The sequence below is a fragment of the Diceros bicornis genome, chromosome 1, assembly GCF_020826845.1.
Source record: "Diceros bicornis minor isolate mBicDic1 chromosome 1, mDicBic1.mat.cur, whole genome shotgun sequence".
In the NCBI taxonomy this organism is placed as follows: domain Eukaryota; kingdom Metazoa; phylum Chordata; class Mammalia; order Perissodactyla; family Rhinocerotidae; genus Diceros; species Diceros bicornis.
Genome location: NC_080740.1, coordinates 55,055,588 through 55,073,277, shown reverse-complemented (window position 1 = coordinate 55,073,277; position 17,690 = coordinate 55,055,588). Strand labels below are relative to the sequence as shown.

Here is a 17,690-nt window from a genome sequence, read left to right as displayed (position 1 = left end):
TAAGCGCATGGACTCTGGAGCCTGGCTGACAGGTTCAAATCCTAGAGCCACTATTCAGAGGCTACAAGACCTTGCATGTCTTACTTCTGCAAAATGCAATATGCTGATGAAAAGCAGCAGCTCCAAGGAAGGAATGAGCATGCCAGGGACCCCAGGTTCAGAGATCTCCCCTGTCTCCCAAGAGCAATGGAGCTGCAGGAGCCCTCCATCCACACCAAACCCTTCGCAGACTCCCCCTGCTCCAATGATGATCACAGCACATTTCCAGAGCAGGACCAGAAAGCACTTACCATAAACCCTCATTTTATTGCCCAAAAGGCTGATGCCTGCCCCAGATTCCACTTAGGACCTCCCAACTGAGCTGTCCAGACTTCCTGCCACCACGTGGGGTCTTACGTGATCTCATGGGCGGACCGGAGAGGAAGCAGGGTCAGCAGGGCCATGTGACTCCCCATATAAACACACTGAGGAAATTCCAGGCCAAACCCCAAACTGAGCTACACACTGAGAACAGTCTGATGGTTTTCCTCATTGTATATATTTTAGATGGGCACAACCTTTAATGAAAAAGGAAATTTTAATATTCAATTAAACATAATGTTGTTATACCTTAAAAAAAAAACCAGGACCCAGGGAGTTAATGACAGCAGGGGCTTCACCTGGATAAAATCCCCTCCATCTAATCCACATGCTGACCCTCCCCTTGGCTGAATGTGTCTGTGAGAAAGCCTGTTCTGGTTTCATATAATGTCCCCTGGGATCCTGCTGGCTGGGTAAAATGCTGTCCGAAATAGGCCAGGCCTTCAGAGAAAGGGACTCCTGCCACTCGCCTGTACGGCCCACTTCCACGGCTGCTGCATCGCTGTTAGGTGGTGGGGCTGTCCTGTGCTAACACAGATAAGCCTTGCCCCTCTGGAAAATGAGGGGCTGGCCTACACAGCAGCCAGGCAAAGGGGCTCCTATACCCTTGGAGCACATTGGACAGCTCCTTGGGACCAGGTGGGTAGATGGGGCACTGCTGAGTCTTTCCAGGTCCTGCTGTCCACCCTACACCCCCACACACAGGTCCCTTCCAGCCCAGGGAGGCCCCCATAGGCCCATCCATGGGACTAAGGAAAACACTACAGAGGGCCTCTGGAGCATTTCTGCACCTCACTCAGCAAGTAGTCAAATCTCTGTAGGGCCAGGACTTGGGACCACAATTTCAACGTTAGACAAAGAGCTTGCAGAAGTGTTTCTCCAGTGCTGGGTTGGGAGTTGTGGGAATGAGCTCTGGCTGAGGTTGGCCTTGCACACCTTGGTTGTCCTTCTTCCACCTGTTGGCCAGCGCGCAGCAAGCTCTCCCAGGTTCTGCACCCCTTGATTCGAGAAGGAGGTAAGGGGGAGAGAGACTTGGCTGACCCTTCAGGGACGCTCAGACAAGCGTCCAGGCAACATTGCTGGGACAAGGGTGAGGGGTGAGGTGCCTAGGATGCAAAATGGGAGAAGGCAAATTCACTCCTGACTCTGCAGCTGCAGGCCCCTGAGGGCAAATGCCTCCTTCAGTTTCTCGCCAGACAATGACAGTCCAGGAGGTCAGTACTTCCTGAGAAGTGCAGGGGCTGTGGCAGCCAGCGCACAGCGCACTGACTCCTATTCTAGTCTGGCTTGCGGGGGTGGGGGATGGTTAGAAGGCTTCTCAGAGGAAATGAGGAGTTTGGACTCCTGGAAAAGGAGATCATCCTCAGTCCTGCTAACTGCTCACCTCTGTCCTGGCCACCAGGCCTTCACCAGGGCTGCCAAGGGCAGGTAAGCCATCGCCAGCATCATGTCCTCCTCTCGGCCCCTGTGTCGGGGCAGAACAGGCTGGGGAGCTGAGCGAGTGAGCTCATGGTGGAGGAAGCACGTGTGCCCCCAGGGCACAGCTAGAGAGGAGCTGGCTGGGTGGAACCAGTCCCAGCTTGTCCAGGAGCCCTCTGCCTTTGCCCTGGGCCTCCCCTGGGGGCAGTGTGCCCTGCCTGAGCTACCCAGCAGCCAGTGGGGCTCCGACCAAGCGGGCTATGCCTGGAGGGAGAATGTCAAGGAGAATGAAAGCCTTGCCCGGCTGAGCCTTGTCTCTGAGTCGGTTTGCTGTCAACAACTGTCTCTGTTTTGCGTGTCTCTGCTCATAGGTCTGTAACCGTTTCTTTGTCCGCCAGTCTTGCTGTGACCCTCTGTGTTTTTCTCCCTCCCTCTCTCTGTGTGTCCCTCTCTCTGTGAGTGATGTGAGGCCGGGCTGGGGGCAGTCGCAGCCGTGTCCTCTCTCGCCCTCATTGGTTCGCGGCCGCTCCCCGGGGGCAGCCGCTACCAGTCCCGCCCCCCGCCCAGGACCTGAGCGCACTCAGAGCCGCCTCAGATCTCCGTCTCCTGCTCAAGGCAGGAGCGCAGCCGCCAAAGCGAGTGGGGACAGGCTTGCCGCACACCGAGCATCTTGACAGGGACTCAAGGCTGCCGGACTGCTCGGAGCCCGGCGGCTGCGGCGGCGGAGGACGCGGAGGACTCCCCGCCACCCGCCCTCGGTGCACTAGTGTCCCGGGCGCTGAGCCTGCACACCGAGCTGCAGCCGCACTCACCAGGCACCTCGCGCCGCCGCTGCAGCCCAGAGGCGCCCTGGAGACCGGAGCTCACCGGAGCTGGGGGTCCGAGCTGAGAGGGCGACTGTAAAACCGCGAGACGGGTGACTCCGAACCGCGGGTGGGGACGGCGAGAAACAGGGAAGGCCCGGGGGTCGCGGGCGCGGGGCCGTCCAGCTCCGAGCCCTGGGGTCTGCCGCCCCGCGGGGAAGGCACCTGAGCGCAGAGGCGAGGGAGCGGCCGCGGCCGGGGGCTCTGGGCCCCAGCGGACCCGAAGGCACCGACTCCCAGTTGGTTGCGCGCAGCAGGGCGGGAGGGGCGCACCATGGAGGCGCCGGGTGGCGCCGGTCCGCGCGAGGCGAAGTGAGGCGGCCGGGCTGAGTCGGCGGACCCACGGGCCATGTACGGCGACGTGTTCAACACCACGGGCGGCCCCGAGGCGGCGGTAGGCGGCGCGCTGGCTCTGGCAGCCACGGTCAAGGCAGAGGGCGCTTTGCCGCTGGAGCTGGCCACGGCGCGCGGGATGCGGGACGGCGCGGCCACGAAGCCCGACCTGCCCACCTACCTGCTGCTCTTCTTCCTGTTGCTGCTCTCCGTGGCGCTCGTCGTCCTCTTCATCGGCTGCCAGCTGCGCCACTCGGCCTTCGCAGCGCTGCCCCACGACCGCTCGCTGCGCGACGCCCGCGCGCCCTGGAAAATGAGGCCAGTGTAGCGGCGGAGCCAGCCAGGGCCGGCGGGCGCCGTGTCCCGGTCTCGCCACGAGCAATCGGTACGAGCCGGTCAGGGCGGGCCTGACGCTGGGGGGTCGCTGGCCCGTGGGAACACTGCGCCCTGACCCAAAGAACCTTCCTGACCTCGAGCGGCAACCTGGACGTAAAAGGAGTCGGAGGCGTTAGGAGGCTGCACAGGGTCCGGATCCTAGTGGCCGCGGGGTACCAAGGTTCTAATCCCCTGGCTGAGTCTTTCTTCCCCCGGACAGCGGGTCCAGCTGGGTAGCCTTCCTGAAAGACGGCGCGCCCACCCCGACACAGGAGCCTTCCTCGCCACCTGCTGACTTCCTTACTTTGCGCACGGAAGGGGCAGGCACGACGAGAGAGCAACTAGCTGGGACCTGCCCTGTCCGGACTCCCTGGCCCCGTGGCTGTCTTCCCTCGGCTGCTATCGCCTCTCCCACTCTGGCACCGAGGACGCCGTTAGTATCCGAGCGTGAACTCAGCCGGACTTTGGAATGATGGCCTTCGGGGGCCGTGTCCCCCAGGGGAAGTGAGGGGACGCAGAGTTTCAATAGGTCCCGCCCGGGTCCAAGGACCCAGTTTTCTCTGCGGGCACGGGCGGAGGGGAGGCCAGTCTCGAGGCACAGGGTCTTACCTGCAGCACCCCGTGGTCGGGGAGCCGCGTCCCACATCTGCAGGGGCCGCCTGTCTACAATAAAACCTCACGGAATTAGTCTCAGTGCTGAGAATGCTCTGGTCATTGGTTGGACCACTTTGGAAAGGGGGATAAGAGCAGGGCGATCCTGAGCAGGCTGAGACCCAAGCGCAATGTGCCTCTCACCCTGCCCCACCCCAGGTCAGTTTTAGTGATACTTCCTCCTCTCCAGCTTTTTCCCTAGGATCAGCTACTTGCTCTGGGAGGTGTTTCCAGATCCCGTCTCCAGGAGGAATTGCTGCCTCATCTGAAAAAATTCCCTGTAAGGGAGCTCCGTGGAGACCTTCCCTGTGGGGCAGTTCTTTCCACCTGGCGTCTTCCCCTTTGCTCTCAGAGCCTCCCTGGGTCTAAACCCTTCCAAGAGCCATTTCTGGACCAGAACCATCTGGTGAAGGAAGGGCCTGAAGTTCAGGTGATGGGGGCAGCTGCTCAACACTTTTCCCAAAGTAGGCAGGAGGCCAGCTCTGGAGAACACAGTGGGAAAGCAATGGACCAATAAACCCAGCTAGGAAAAGACCATTTCAAAGAACCTGAGAGGGAATAGAAAGATTTGTGATAACCTTGACCATTTTCAAAGTTAATCTAATTCCAGGGAGTCTTCTTTATGGGGGTTTAAAATAATTTCGGGAGTCACCTGGCTAAGTACGGCACTAGAGCTTGGAGAATGTTTGACTAAAAAATGATTTGCTACATTATCTAATCCAGTAGTTCAAAAGCATTTAGGGGTCACTTGGGTTTTGAGAATCTGAAGAATGCTAAGGATGCTTTCCTCTGGCAAAACGCATACAGGCACACAATTCTACAAAACCTTTTGTAAGGGTGGTCAGACACTGAAACAGTCTAAGGACCCAAGCTGAAGCTGGGGAAACTCGCTAGGGCTCTCAGGCAGGGCTCCCACACCACATCTCCTCAGCCAGTGCCCAAGATGCCTTCCTGGCTCTTCGCCCATGAAGCAGCAGGGATGAGAGGTAGGTGTTTCACCTTGGGCTTGATTACCCAGGTCTTGGAGAGCTCATACCAGCCAAGCCCTCATGGTGCTAATTCTATAACCACACAGGACATTTTCGTTTGGTCTTTGGAAATGTCGCCAAACCGCTCCAGCCTATAGTAATGGTAACCCAGCTAATCTGTGTGACCCTTTGTTGCAGGGACGACTACATAGAATAAATGTAAGGAGATATGAGGGCCGCTGGCTGGCATAATGAAATCACACACTGCTGATATGGGGGACCCTTGAGCCTTGATCTGGGGGCTGTGTGGGGAAGGAGACTAATATAGAGGCCGGGTGCTCCTCCTCCACATCTCCCGATGGCTAGATCTGAAGACAGTATGCAGAGTGGTCAGAAGCACAAGTGCAGGAGTCTGACCATCTGGCTTTAAGTCCCAGCTCCATTGCTCACTGGCTCTGTGACCCTGTGCAAATTACTTAATCCATCCTAGCCTGTTTCGTCACCTGTGAAGTGAGTATTATATCCTCTAGCTCTACAGGGTTGAATGTTAAATGACATAACCGGTGTGACATGCTAGCACCCACATTAGCTCTTATTATAACTGAGCCTGACACTCGAGGCAGCGCTGCTGAAAGGAGAAGCTGACCCACAACAGGACGCGCTCTCACTAGGGCTCACTGTCTGCCGGGACCACCAACAAATGCAAGGGCTGCTCCTTGCAAGGGGAATATGAGTGGACGACTGGCTTAGAGGTCACCTGAAGTTCCTGGGCCAGCATCAGCCAAAGCCAGAGTGACCCAGGAGGCTCTCGGGATCCCCTAATAAAACACTGGCCCAAGGCAAGAAGAGGTTAAAGATAAAAGTGCTGAGACGGAGACTTGGGGCGTGTCTCTGATGTCTCTACAGGGTTGCAGTGTCCTCAGCCACCTAAGCCAAAGGCTTGGCCATTCCAAATGAACAGATACTTCTGGAAGGAACTCCTAGGTAATTGGGCCTGTGTAGAGCTGGAATCTAGAAACCAAGCAGGGACAGTGAGAGGAACTAGACTAGGGTTCTGCTTTTTGCCAGCACTCTGACCCTGACTAATTTCATTCCCTTCTCGAGGCTACTGTAAGACTAGTTGAGCAATAATGGGTCCTTTCTCATGTTGGACCTAGCCCCAGATTCTGCCCTGGAAAGCAAGGATGTGACTGAGTTCATGTCTGCCCTCTACTGATGTGCAGGGTAAGTGGACATTTAGACGGCCATCAGGGAAGTAGGTCTATATGCACACATCCTCCTGCCCTTTGCTCATCCACCAATCCCAGGATGCCTCAGAACAGTCTTTGGAGAGGTGGGCATGGCAGGCTAAAAATAGGAATAGGACCCATGACATAGGTGTTTGGGCTACTCGGCTATAACCAGCCACTGGGAGCAGCCAAGAGGGTTGAGAACACATTTGTGATGGGGGGTGAGGAGGCGGGGAGGATGGAAATTAGGGAAGGTGGTGGTAGATGCCAGGAACCAGGGAGAAGCAGCATAGTGTAGTGACCAAAATCCTCAGTCCTAGAGCCACGTAACCTGACTTTGGCCATCCACTCTATACCTTGATCATGTTTCTGGATTTCTGGGAGCCTCAGTTTCCTCATCTGTAAAATGGAGATAATAATAGTATTTGCTTCTTGGGTTTTTCAACATTGTGTGAGATGTTGTAAGTAAAGTGTTTACGTCATGTTTGACACATAATAAGTGCTCTGAATGTGAGCTATCATTACTATTAACCAGGATGTCCATTTTGGAAGTGCTCGCAGCAGCACAAACAGCAACTGCTTTCCCTCAGTGACTTGAAGTCCTTTTTCAAAATGCATGTGCTATCACCAAACAGTCAAGAGGTCTGCCACGCCCCAGCAGGTAGGCCCAGAGGTGGAGAGCATCTGTCCTAGGTCTTTTCAGTCTCTGCTCTTTCCCACTAAACTAGCTCATCCACTCGCATGGCTTCAGGTGCTTTTCAAATGACTCTCTCCAGACCTTATCGCTGAGCCCATTCAACACTGCCTTTTGGATATCTCTTAGGGAACCTCAAACTCAACATGTCTAAAACTCGTCATCTTTCCATATAAATTAGCTCTTCCTCCAGTCTTCTTCATCTCACAAGCATCTGGTTGCCCAAGGTATAAAAACACATGGTGGTCATTCTTGACCCCAAATTCCTCTTCATCCTCCTATATGCAATCCATCACCTCCTAGACACCACTCTACTCCATCTACTCCCCTCCATCTCTACCATCACCCCCCAGATTCAAAGCCCAACATCCACTTTTGCCTCTCTCCAATCAAAGCACACATCTGATCCCCATATCTGCCTCCACTCCAGCTTACACTTACATAAGACTTCTCAGGATTTAATCCTAACTTTGGCCTACAAGACCCAGCATCATCTGGCCCTCATCATCCTCTCCAGCTTCATCTCACACTCCTCTCTTGCTCCAGGCTCTAGTCACAGTGGCCTTTCATTCCCTAAGTTCTCTCTGCCTAAGCTGTTTGTCTGTTCTCCTTCATCCGGTTAATGCCTTCTCATCCTTCAGGTCTCATCTTAAATCTCTCTTCCTCAAAAAGGACTCGCCTGAGTTCTCAGAGATCAGTTATATTCATTCATAGCCCCTAGTCAGCTCTCTTATCACAGCTATTAAATAACTGTATAATTCGTAGCCTAATGCCTCTCCCTACTGACATGTAAGCTGTATGAGGTCAGGGAAAACATGCACCTTGCTCACTGCTGCGTTCCCAATGCCTAGCACAGTTCAACACAAAATAGGCACTGAGCAAGTATTTGTTGAATGAAATATAGCAGAAAGACAGAGGTGGGGGTTAAGGTAAATTTGCCTGTGGGTTCTTCATCTGAACACTTCACCCTTGATTTTCTGCCTTAATGGAAACTTGTATCAGATGAAATATTGACCTGAGCTCTCCTTATTGATTGATCCTCCAAGTGGCCAGTTTCCTGGAAGTGGTAATCCACAGAGTTGTTAGCAACTGACAATTCTTGTCTCCATCCGTGTATCACCTCAGTTATTATTGTACCTCCTGCAGAGACTACGGAACATGCAATTTAAGTTTGTACCTTTCGCAATTTCTTCTCGAATTACTCCACCTCCTGCAGGGAAGCTGAGGTCATTCATATGCCTTCTGAATTGCCTTGACTAAGAATCAGTTCAGTCACTACTTCACGTACCCACTTCCTCACCTCTGCCTGGACTTGGATCAGATTTCCTTCTCGATGAGACCTTCCCTGGCTTTTGATCTAAAACTTTCATCTCCCCCAACCACTGACGTTTCAAATTTCTCTTTCCTTCTTTACTTTCTCCTTAGAACTCACCACTACTCTATATATTTTACTTGTTTTGTGTCTCGATCAGCCAGAATGAAGATCCGTGAGGGAAAGAGTTTTTGTTTTATTCAGTTTATCCTCAGCCTGACATCTAATAGGCCCTCAAATATTAGTTGAACATATGAACAAACAACCTGATACTGCTCGAGACTGGAAATGATACAGATATTCAGAAAAACAGGAGCAGAGTCTATTTTTTAAAGTCGCTCTCATTCTCCATTCCTGCTGCTTCTCCATCCTCCAAAACTGATCAGATAACCCTAACTGGATAGGAACTAAAAACACCGAACTGTGTTACAGCTTCACTTTCCATGAGGACAGAAGATGTCTCTCCTGCTCCAGCTCTCCTGCCTAGCAGAAACTTTGACGTGTAGCAAGCACTCAGTGAAGGTCTGCTGAGAGTTGAAGTGAATGGGCAAGTATTAACTAGGTTACAGTCTGAACTGTTATGACAAAGAACACTCCCCACCTGCAAGTTTCTTCTTCACCTAACCTTCCAGGAGTAGCACAGCTGTCCTCATCCCTTGGCTTCCACGTCCACTTCAAGGTGGCTACTCTGGTTCCTGTGATCATATCTGCATTCTAGCTGTTGGGAAGAGGAAAGCAGCAAGGAGAATGTTTCCTGTTTGGAGGATTATGCTGAAACGGCACACCTCATTTCTGCTCATATCCTATTGGTCAGAACTGAGTCACATGACCATACCTAGCTGAAAGGGAGGCTGGGAAATGTGGTATGCAGCTGGACATAGGTGTTCTATAATTAAGGAAGGGGAGAATGGGTATTGGGAAACTTGCAGCAGTTTATTAGACAGACAGCAAAAAGAAAGCACCTTTCTTTTCATATGAAGATCACCTTTGCAGTCTTACTATTTTTACATAACTGGTGCTTGCATTCATCACCTTCATCCTCACTGCTATCACTAACTTGGCCTAAACAAATTCTGTAAAATGCATAGAATTTTATGTAAAAAAAAGGCAATCAGGGAATGTTTACTATTAATTTGTTGGTTTTTTTGTGTGTGTGTGAGGAAGATCAGCCCTGAGCTAACATCCATGTCAATCTTCCTCTTTTTGCTGAATGTTTACTATTAATCTTAACTAATGTTGGCATAGCCCATCAAATCCCCCTGTGCTTTTTCTCCCCCTACAACCACACACACTCTTCAGCAAAATGAATCTTCTATTCTAAGTACAACTAGAGGTCACTGTGTTCTGTCTCTCAAAGGCATTGCTAGTGGTGCCCTGCTGGAATGCAATTAAAGGCCTATCCCTCATGCCCCACAGTTGGAGATGACATTATGAGACCTAAACCAGGGCACTAAAATCAAACTACAGGGTTCTTAACACTGCCACCCCTGTAAGTTATGAAATAAAAACTACACTTTTTTGGTTATTTTCTCTTGTCAAATACATAAAGGAAACTGTGCCTTTTTGACTTTCTCTGGGAAAATATTAACGACTGTTCATTTTGTAGGTCTCTAAGCAACAATTCCAGAAACCTGATAACTTTGGGGCAAAGGTCCAAAAGTTCACAGAGAAAGAATAGGTATGAGTGTTCTAATGTCTTGACTTTCCCCCTTTCTTCTCTTATGAGGCATAGAGTAAAGAGATCTAATAGTTAAAGTGCTGAGCTAGAATCCACTCAACCAAGAATTGCCTTATTACATAATGTAAAAGATGAATTCTGGAATAAAAAAATCAATCTGACTTCACTATTCATTCATTCAACAAATACTGGAGTGCTTACAATCTATCAAGAACTGCTCTAGCAGTGGGAAGAGAAATAAAATATATAGTATGTTGGATGGTGAGAAATGCTGTAGAAAATGAAAATCTTTCTTTCTCCTTAAATTCCAAGGTCTTATTTTCCTTCTTACTGAAAGCCTTCCCAGAATAACCCCAACTGGCTTTTTTGTCACTCCAGCAATCTCATTAAAATATCTGGATAGACAGGCTTGATGTTACATCTTGGAAAGGTCTGCCATTCAACAAAGTAAGAAGTAGCTAAGAGGGGACAACGCTTTCTTGGGTATAGAGAATTCAAGAAACACTGTGGAACCAAACCAATTTCTCTGAGAACCTGTCAAAGAAGGAGCTATAGCTCCACCTGTAATCAGCTAAATTTTTGTCAAAGAAAAGAAAGGACGGATGTAGAGTGACTACTGCAACAGGTTAAAAGGATACACGCATAAGTGTTTAGTGGTTGGCTATTGTTTGGGGGTTTTAGTTTATAGTTTTCTGTACTATTAGAATTCTCAGCATTTATCTCAGATAAAAGTATTATTTAAAATGAAATAACAGATGAGGTTTTTACTGGATGGGGAAAGGGGTAAGAGATTAAGAAAAAGTATAAGGAAGCCTTCCAAGTCCATCCCCAAACTTCAAAAAACTGCCTCAGGAAACGTGTCTCACAGGAATTATGCACACATCCACTTGATACAATATGGATAATACAAGAGTCGTAACCACCAGCCTAAACCCCACTTCCACCTCCCATCCAGGACACTTTAAGATGGAGATGGTTAAGCAAGATGCCAACAACTCTTTTCTATGTTTTCCCTCTAGCTCCATGCCCCTTTTTTTACAATACAACCACAAAAGTGATTTAGATTAAAATAATACAAGACTTTTGGGGTTTTTTTTTTTTTACAAAAGTCCATTTATTAAAGATAGGCTTACAAATTCAACAACAACAAAAAACAGAGTAATATTTTAAATGTTAAATGGGGGTAGTTTTTAAAAAGGCTTCCTTCTTTGAAACATATATACTACAGAGCTCCAAATAAGTACTTTCTCATAAGCTTGCCCCAGCCTGCTGACAGCCTTCTTATAAATATTTATGAAATATGAACTGCATGAAACTGCTGCAATATGGAATAGCATTAGCCACTGAGTCTCACGTCTCAAAGAAAACTGAAGCAGATGTCACAATTGATCCCCTTATCACCTGCACTGTCTTGGCTATAGCAATTTGAAAACTAATTATCTTAAATCTGAGAAAAGCCAACACCTCACTGTTCACTGAAATCTTTTGCCAGAACAAATGATTTTTAAAACATGCTTTTTAAAAAATATGCTTCTAAAGCAGCCAATGAAGTTGCTACTAAATACTTTACTAAATGCCTTATACTTGAAATAAAAAGGCCTAAGAAGGAATTGATCTGCAGAAATGAATTCTTTTGATGAAGTCTTTTCTCTAAAGAGAATAATAAGAGCTTTTATATTTATTCTTTTGGGTTAAATTATTTAGTTTGGGTTAGTGGGGCCACATGGATTTTCACCATCTCTTCCTAATTAGAATGAGTTTGCAGTTCTTACATATACAACACAGAGGTGGGAAAAGTGTGCACTTGGTGGGGATGATAAAACTAATCTGTGATTTAAAATTTTTTTTAAAAAGGAGAAAATAAAGAAAAATAAATCTAATTTGCAATATGGATAAGCAAGGGTCGATCTACCAAGGTCAAGCAGCAACAGAAATAGAAATAATTCCTCTCAATCAAAGTAGTAGAAGAAATGTAAGAGAAAATAATGATAATAAAGACTTGAGTTCTTATGTGCCAGGCACTGTTCTAGGTACTTTATTTGTATTACATTATTTAATCTTCCCCAAAATCCCATTTAGTAGACTTTTACTTCAGGAAACTAAGGCACAGAGTGGTTAAGCAATTTGCCTAAGGGCACACAGCTAAGAAAGCTATGTAGCCCAGAACTCAAATGCAGGCAGACAGACTCCAGAGCCAGTTCTGCTACGAGTTATTCTACCTTCTAATCATCCAGTCAAGACCTCTCATTTACAGATAAATCCAGAGAAGAGAAATTAGTGGTTAAACTCAAAAATCCCAGACTCTAGGTCCAAATCCTTTTTCAAAACAAAACTAAACAAAGAAAAGCACATCAACACTCTTCCAAACAGAATGGAAAAATATTGATCATTCTGAGCAAATCTCATGCTGAGTGGAAAGGCCTGGTCTATCCATTGTCTACCGCTAGTACATAAGCACAGATAACAGGCGTGTCACAGCAACTGATAATCTCTTCCTTTTTAAAACTCCACTCAGTGAAACATATTAAGTCAAAACAGAGTACTAAAAAACAAACAAAAACACACACATATTAAGCATGTTTTGAGGTTTATTAAAATAAAGTATTAGCAAACAAATGCAAAAACAAAGTTCTTAAGAGTTATGGCTTTGAAAAGCACAATATAGTAAAACCTAATACATAAGTATCAAAAAGATAACAGAATTGAAGCATGTTGCTAGAATTTCATTTTCTACAACATAAACAGAAGCAGAACAAGTACAAATAAGAAGCAGACTTATAGTGCAGCCAATGGTTTGGTCTTTATCATCTGTGTATAAAATATCTTTTTAAGAGAACATGGGCAGGTACATACAAACATCCAGTTTTCATGATTACAATCCTATCCAATTTTAAAATAAGTGATTTTCAAAATGCAACCTTAACCAACCAGGTTAAGAAGAAAATCATTTGCCCAACTATTATTTTCAACAGTCCCTATGTCAAAATGCTTTATGGCTAAATCAAAGCATATCATCCCCGATGGTATTAGAAGGGAAAAGCTGACTCTAAAGATTTCCTCTTTTACAAAGAACTTGGGACTGTATGGCCTCACTGGAGTTTTGTTATAGCTAACACTAGCTAGTATTAAAAAGGCACTACCTATTAATGCGGGAAAAACCTACCTGACCTGTACACAAAATTCTGAACTTTTTAAAAATAGCATCTTCAAATAAATCCTTAAAAGACACCGGTTCACGATGAGTTTAAGAATTTTAAGAACAGAATTATTTGGACAAGAACCAGACAAACCTTTTCACTCTGCCATGAAAGAAGAATCCTCTCTAAAGACTGTTTCAACAAAACAACTCATCACTTGTTTTACAGCAATTGCTACCAGCAGATATTATAGCATAAGCTCTTACTTTAAAAAAAATTGATGCCTAAAATCTCTCTCATTGGTTTTTGTAAACAATCCAATTTTAGGGTAACACTTCGATTATAACACAGTTGTATTTTAGAAGATAAGTTTCTATTATAAATAATCCAATGTAACACAGGCTTGATAAATACTGTTACCTCTTGTAATTAGGACATGCTAAACTGCAATTCAGTGAATTCCAAAGAACTGTCCAAGTTTCTGTCCAGTAGGTAGAATTGTTTATGCAGAAAAAATGGCTTGAACTCTCACTTTCCATACATGCATCCCCTGTGAGAAGAAAATCTCCCCAGAATCCCACCTGTATCAATGAGAAAAATGCTGATGCTCTGGGGGAAACAGGCATCAAAGCTGAGATTACCCCCAAAAAAGCTGCCCTAGTTAATATCCGAGAAGACCACCCATAAACCAACACTCAGGAAAACGCCCTCTCATAAAAATCACCAACACTTCTAAAACCACCGGCAACTACTACCTTAAAAGATCCTTGCTTATTTAGCTGATGGGTCTAATGAGGACACATGTTTATATTCCTACCCAAGAGATTAAGTGAGGATTTAACTAGTAACACAAAGATGGGCTCTGACCCTCTCAAAAGTTAATAGGTCCAAAATTTAATCATTGGAAGTTAAATTCAATAATTATCAAAAGATTCTTCCTTCTTCAGGAAGTATAAAAGATATTAATATATTTTAAGTGGGAAAGCGATAACGACCCAAAGTAATATTAAGCAAACAACTAGAAAAAGTATAAAGAAACAGATCCAATCTGGTCTATCAGATGCTCTCTGCACTGGAAGTACAGCACTTAAACAGGTACTCTCAAACTTGGTAGAGTTTCTCTGCCATTGGTAGGATTTTATTTTTTGTCTAAACTTTCCCCTTCAAAAGAACACTATTACAGGGGAACGATTTCCCACAGGAAACCTCAGGTAATACCAGAGGTTTTATAATGGGAGCCTCAGTTCTTATTTTGACAACAGATTTCAGATCTGAATACTTATTGATCATTTTACATCCTAAAAGGATGTCTTACTCTCAAATGTTATGAAAAGTATAAAACAGCTACATCCTCCTTCTGTACTATTAGGTGCAGCTTATGGAAGTTTCTAGTAATCTTACTGTGGATTTCACCTCAGAAACCCAGCCACTTCTATTATCACAGTTTTCTTATACAACAACAATAAAATGTGAAAAATGATATATACTGATATATATATTTGACAGTTTGATTATCTTCCTTAAATTTTCTCTAAAGAAAAAAACGTTAGCTTCAGTGGATCAATAACATGCCTACTAGTTTACATTCTATAACTTAAGCCAGGCAATACCAACCAGACCATAGTCTATTATGTAGAGATATTAGTCAAATGCATCTCCTATATTCTTTTTTTCCCCTAATCAACAACTTTTTGTCCTTTAATTCATTACTGAGATTAATTTTGATTCTATTCCTCTTTTTGCCTTTACCAAGCTGGTTGTAATTTTATTATTCCCAGACACTATCTTTTCAGCTGGCATTTATTAATATGTTGTACATGCTAAAAAATATGATTACTCTAGTGGTGTTGTTTTCATAAATTTGACTATAAATCATTCAGGAGATTAAATAAAAAATTAAAACCGTAATTTTCTGAAATGGTTTCTTTCAGAGGTGCTTTCTTTCCATTGGTCAGAATTTTACTTAGTTTTTTTTTTTTATCCTACTGGCAAGTTTTATTTCCCATCCATAGATATTGGGCATTCTCAGGAATTATAGAAGCAGCTAGACAGAACAAAGTTTTCATTTAAAGTCCAAGGGTGTGGAGTTAACAACTTTTAGGAAATACAACAGGCTTATACTTCTCCATGAAACTCTTAACAATTAATAGCTTTAGTACTGTCATTCATGAGACACAACTCCTTAGAGAAAACACAGAAAAGGCCAATCACATAAAATCCTGCTAACTCTGAAGGCTGTAACATGAATAAAAACAATTCAATGGTTTCCACAAGTTGAAGCCCACTGAAGTTGATTACATGTATCTGTCATTCAAACCGGGTGGTTTTTTCCACAAATTTGTTCCAAAGATCGTGCCATGAGCCTGGTAAGTAAAAGAATGACGTAAATACCTAAGTTCTAGCACTAATCCTCTTTCAAGTGGCTGACACAGCTCTGGAAGATTGAGAACACATGTCACGTAAAACTTATGTTTAAGGCTCAGGTGACTGTCAGCAAGTTTCCTTTTACCTAGCAAAGGACTGTCAGCTGAAACACATACGGCACTCCATCTGAAAGAATTAAAACCATTCATTGGCTGTACTTGGTAAAAGCAATAAATAATGTCACAAAAAACAAAAGGAATAGCATTCTCCTTTCCTCAAAAAATGCATTTTTTCCCTCATAAAAGCAGAAAAGGCAAAGTAGAAAGTCAAGCCAAACTAACATTTTAAACAGAAGATTGACATGGCTCCATATACTTTCAATAGGCACCAGAAAATAGGCTTCTTCTGATAGGTAAATTAGGTCATTTTTCTCAAAATAATGTCTTTGCTCTCAGGCCATACTAAGTGTCCATTTGACTGCTCCCTAGAAAAAGAGGTTAAGAGTCCTTTACCCAAAGCCTTTAAGCATAACTGATTAAATGGATATTTTAGAGTTTTCACGTCTTTCCTCTCTGAGGATTGTGTTCTGGGAGACGAGCATCCACTTAGGTGCTAAAAAAAAATGGGAAAAGAGCATGCATCGTAACTGAGAAAACTGTCTGCATTCTTTAACATGTGAATGTTTTAAAATCGGCTATCTCAACAACCACTGCTGATTCATTTAAGTATCAGACCAGTAGCCTCATGCTTGAAGCCAGACTGAAGAGGCTCCTGTGGCTACCGTACACAGGTCCTTGCATGGGGAGACTGATGCAAGTAAGAGCAATGGGATTAAGTACATGATTTTCCAACATTAATAACATCCATAAAACTCTAGAGAATTAACAAGGCGCCTTAAGTTGGAGCTATAGAATAACTCTTATAACCTAGGTTGAAAATACAACAAAAGCTAGAAAAAGCTACAACTGTAACCTATAAATCGCAGTGTTTGTTAATACAAAAGGGGTACCAAGTAAGGATGAGCATCTAAGTCCAAGTCACTTGAGTGTGTTTCACAAAAGGTTACACTAAAAACTGTCACCCATCAAAGTGCAAAATAAAAGATTAATGCATGCCAAAATTAGAGTTCTTGCAACACTGGCCAAAAGTAGCAAACAGAGCTAAACAAGGCCGTGCATGCACTGTCACTAGCTATAAAGTAGTACTTATGACAGATTCTGATTAAATGACATATACTGGAGATCCGATGTTTGCAGTAATTTTTTTTATAAAAGGAAATGTTTTACAAAAGATATATTGAGTGAAGTCACAATACACTGACAAACACTTAGCTGTATTAAATGTAAATTTTATGATGTCACCTAGAAAACTATCACTTTGCTTTTACTGAACACTACTTGTTAGAGCAGTCCATAGTGTTCCTTCAAATAAAAGATATTTCTTTACAGTTTCTTTTAAGCCCCTACCATACACTTTTACAAAACAATGAATTATACTTTTTTAAAGTTGGTGGGACAAAGCAACTAGTAAAAGTACAGCTTCTGGAGGACCAAAAGTAGAAGGGAAGACTTTTCACTGTGTATCCTCTTCTACTATTATAATTTTTCATCATGTGATACATCACTTTTTCAAAAAAATTTAATAAGAAAATTGCTGGGACAATATGGCAAAAATATGTTCCAGTTTAAGATCAATGCCAAACTTCTGAACTGGGGCATGATACTGTGCATCTTTCACAACACTTTTGAGTTGAACATGAATACAAACAAATGTAGATTCGTCACAAAATACAAATGTATTGGTCACAATTATGTAGAAAAAAATAAGCTGTAGTATCTGTTTTCCAGGTAAGCTCACAGTATCTGTACTGAAAGTTTCTCTAAAATTAAATCAAGTCCACTAATAATATAATTGAAAAGAATACTTCTGCACTATGAAACAGAAGATATGGGATTCAGAGGGGAGCCCATCTGAGTGAGGACCTTATCCAGCCACTGAAGAGGCCCATGAAGATGAATCTCAATCCAACAGGGGGTGCTGGTAACGTCCTGCCGGTGATATTCTGCTCCCCAGCCCTATGAGAATGAACAGATATCAGCAAATCCATCTTTAAACTGTCAACCAGTCTAAACCAATTTTAACATAGTAACAAAAAGATACTTAACAACAGAGACACGTAGAATGTACTTAAAGGAAAAAATGATCGCAAAACCAATCTTAGCATTCACCATGGAATTAAAAGCAACAGAAAGCTGCAATATTGAAAGATATATGAAGTTTTTAATAACATATAATTCCCTTAATAGA

At 44.6% G+C, this 17,690-nt stretch overlaps 2 protein-coding genes across 5 annotated transcripts in view; one reads left to right on the top strand and one right to left on the bottom strand.

The window, feature by feature from the left end:
- Positions 1-2,091: 2,091 nt before the first annotated feature.
- On the top strand, positions 2,092-6,014 carry SMIM32 (small integral membrane protein 32). Its single transcript, XM_058540834.1, has one exon. It carries the CDS (start codon positions 2,992-2,994, stop codon positions 3,301-3,303), a length of 312 nt encoding a protein of 103 aa, XP_058396817.1. The 5' UTR covers positions 2,092-2,991; the 3' UTR covers positions 3,304-6,014.
- Positions 6,015-15,868: 9,854 nt separating this feature from the next.
- Positions 15,869-17,690, bottom strand: part of SMAD5 (SMAD family member 5) — a 48,023-nt gene continuing 46,201 nt past the window's right edge. For all 4 annotated transcript variants that reach the window (XM_058540795.1, XM_058540804.1, XM_058540821.1 and 1 more), the window contains exon 7: positions 15,869-17,458. In XM_058540795.1, the coding sequence (XP_058396778.1) occupies positions 17,315-17,458 (144 nt within the window). In that variant the 3' untranslated portion in view covers positions 15,869-17,314. The remainder of the gene's footprint in view (positions 17,459-17,690) is intronic.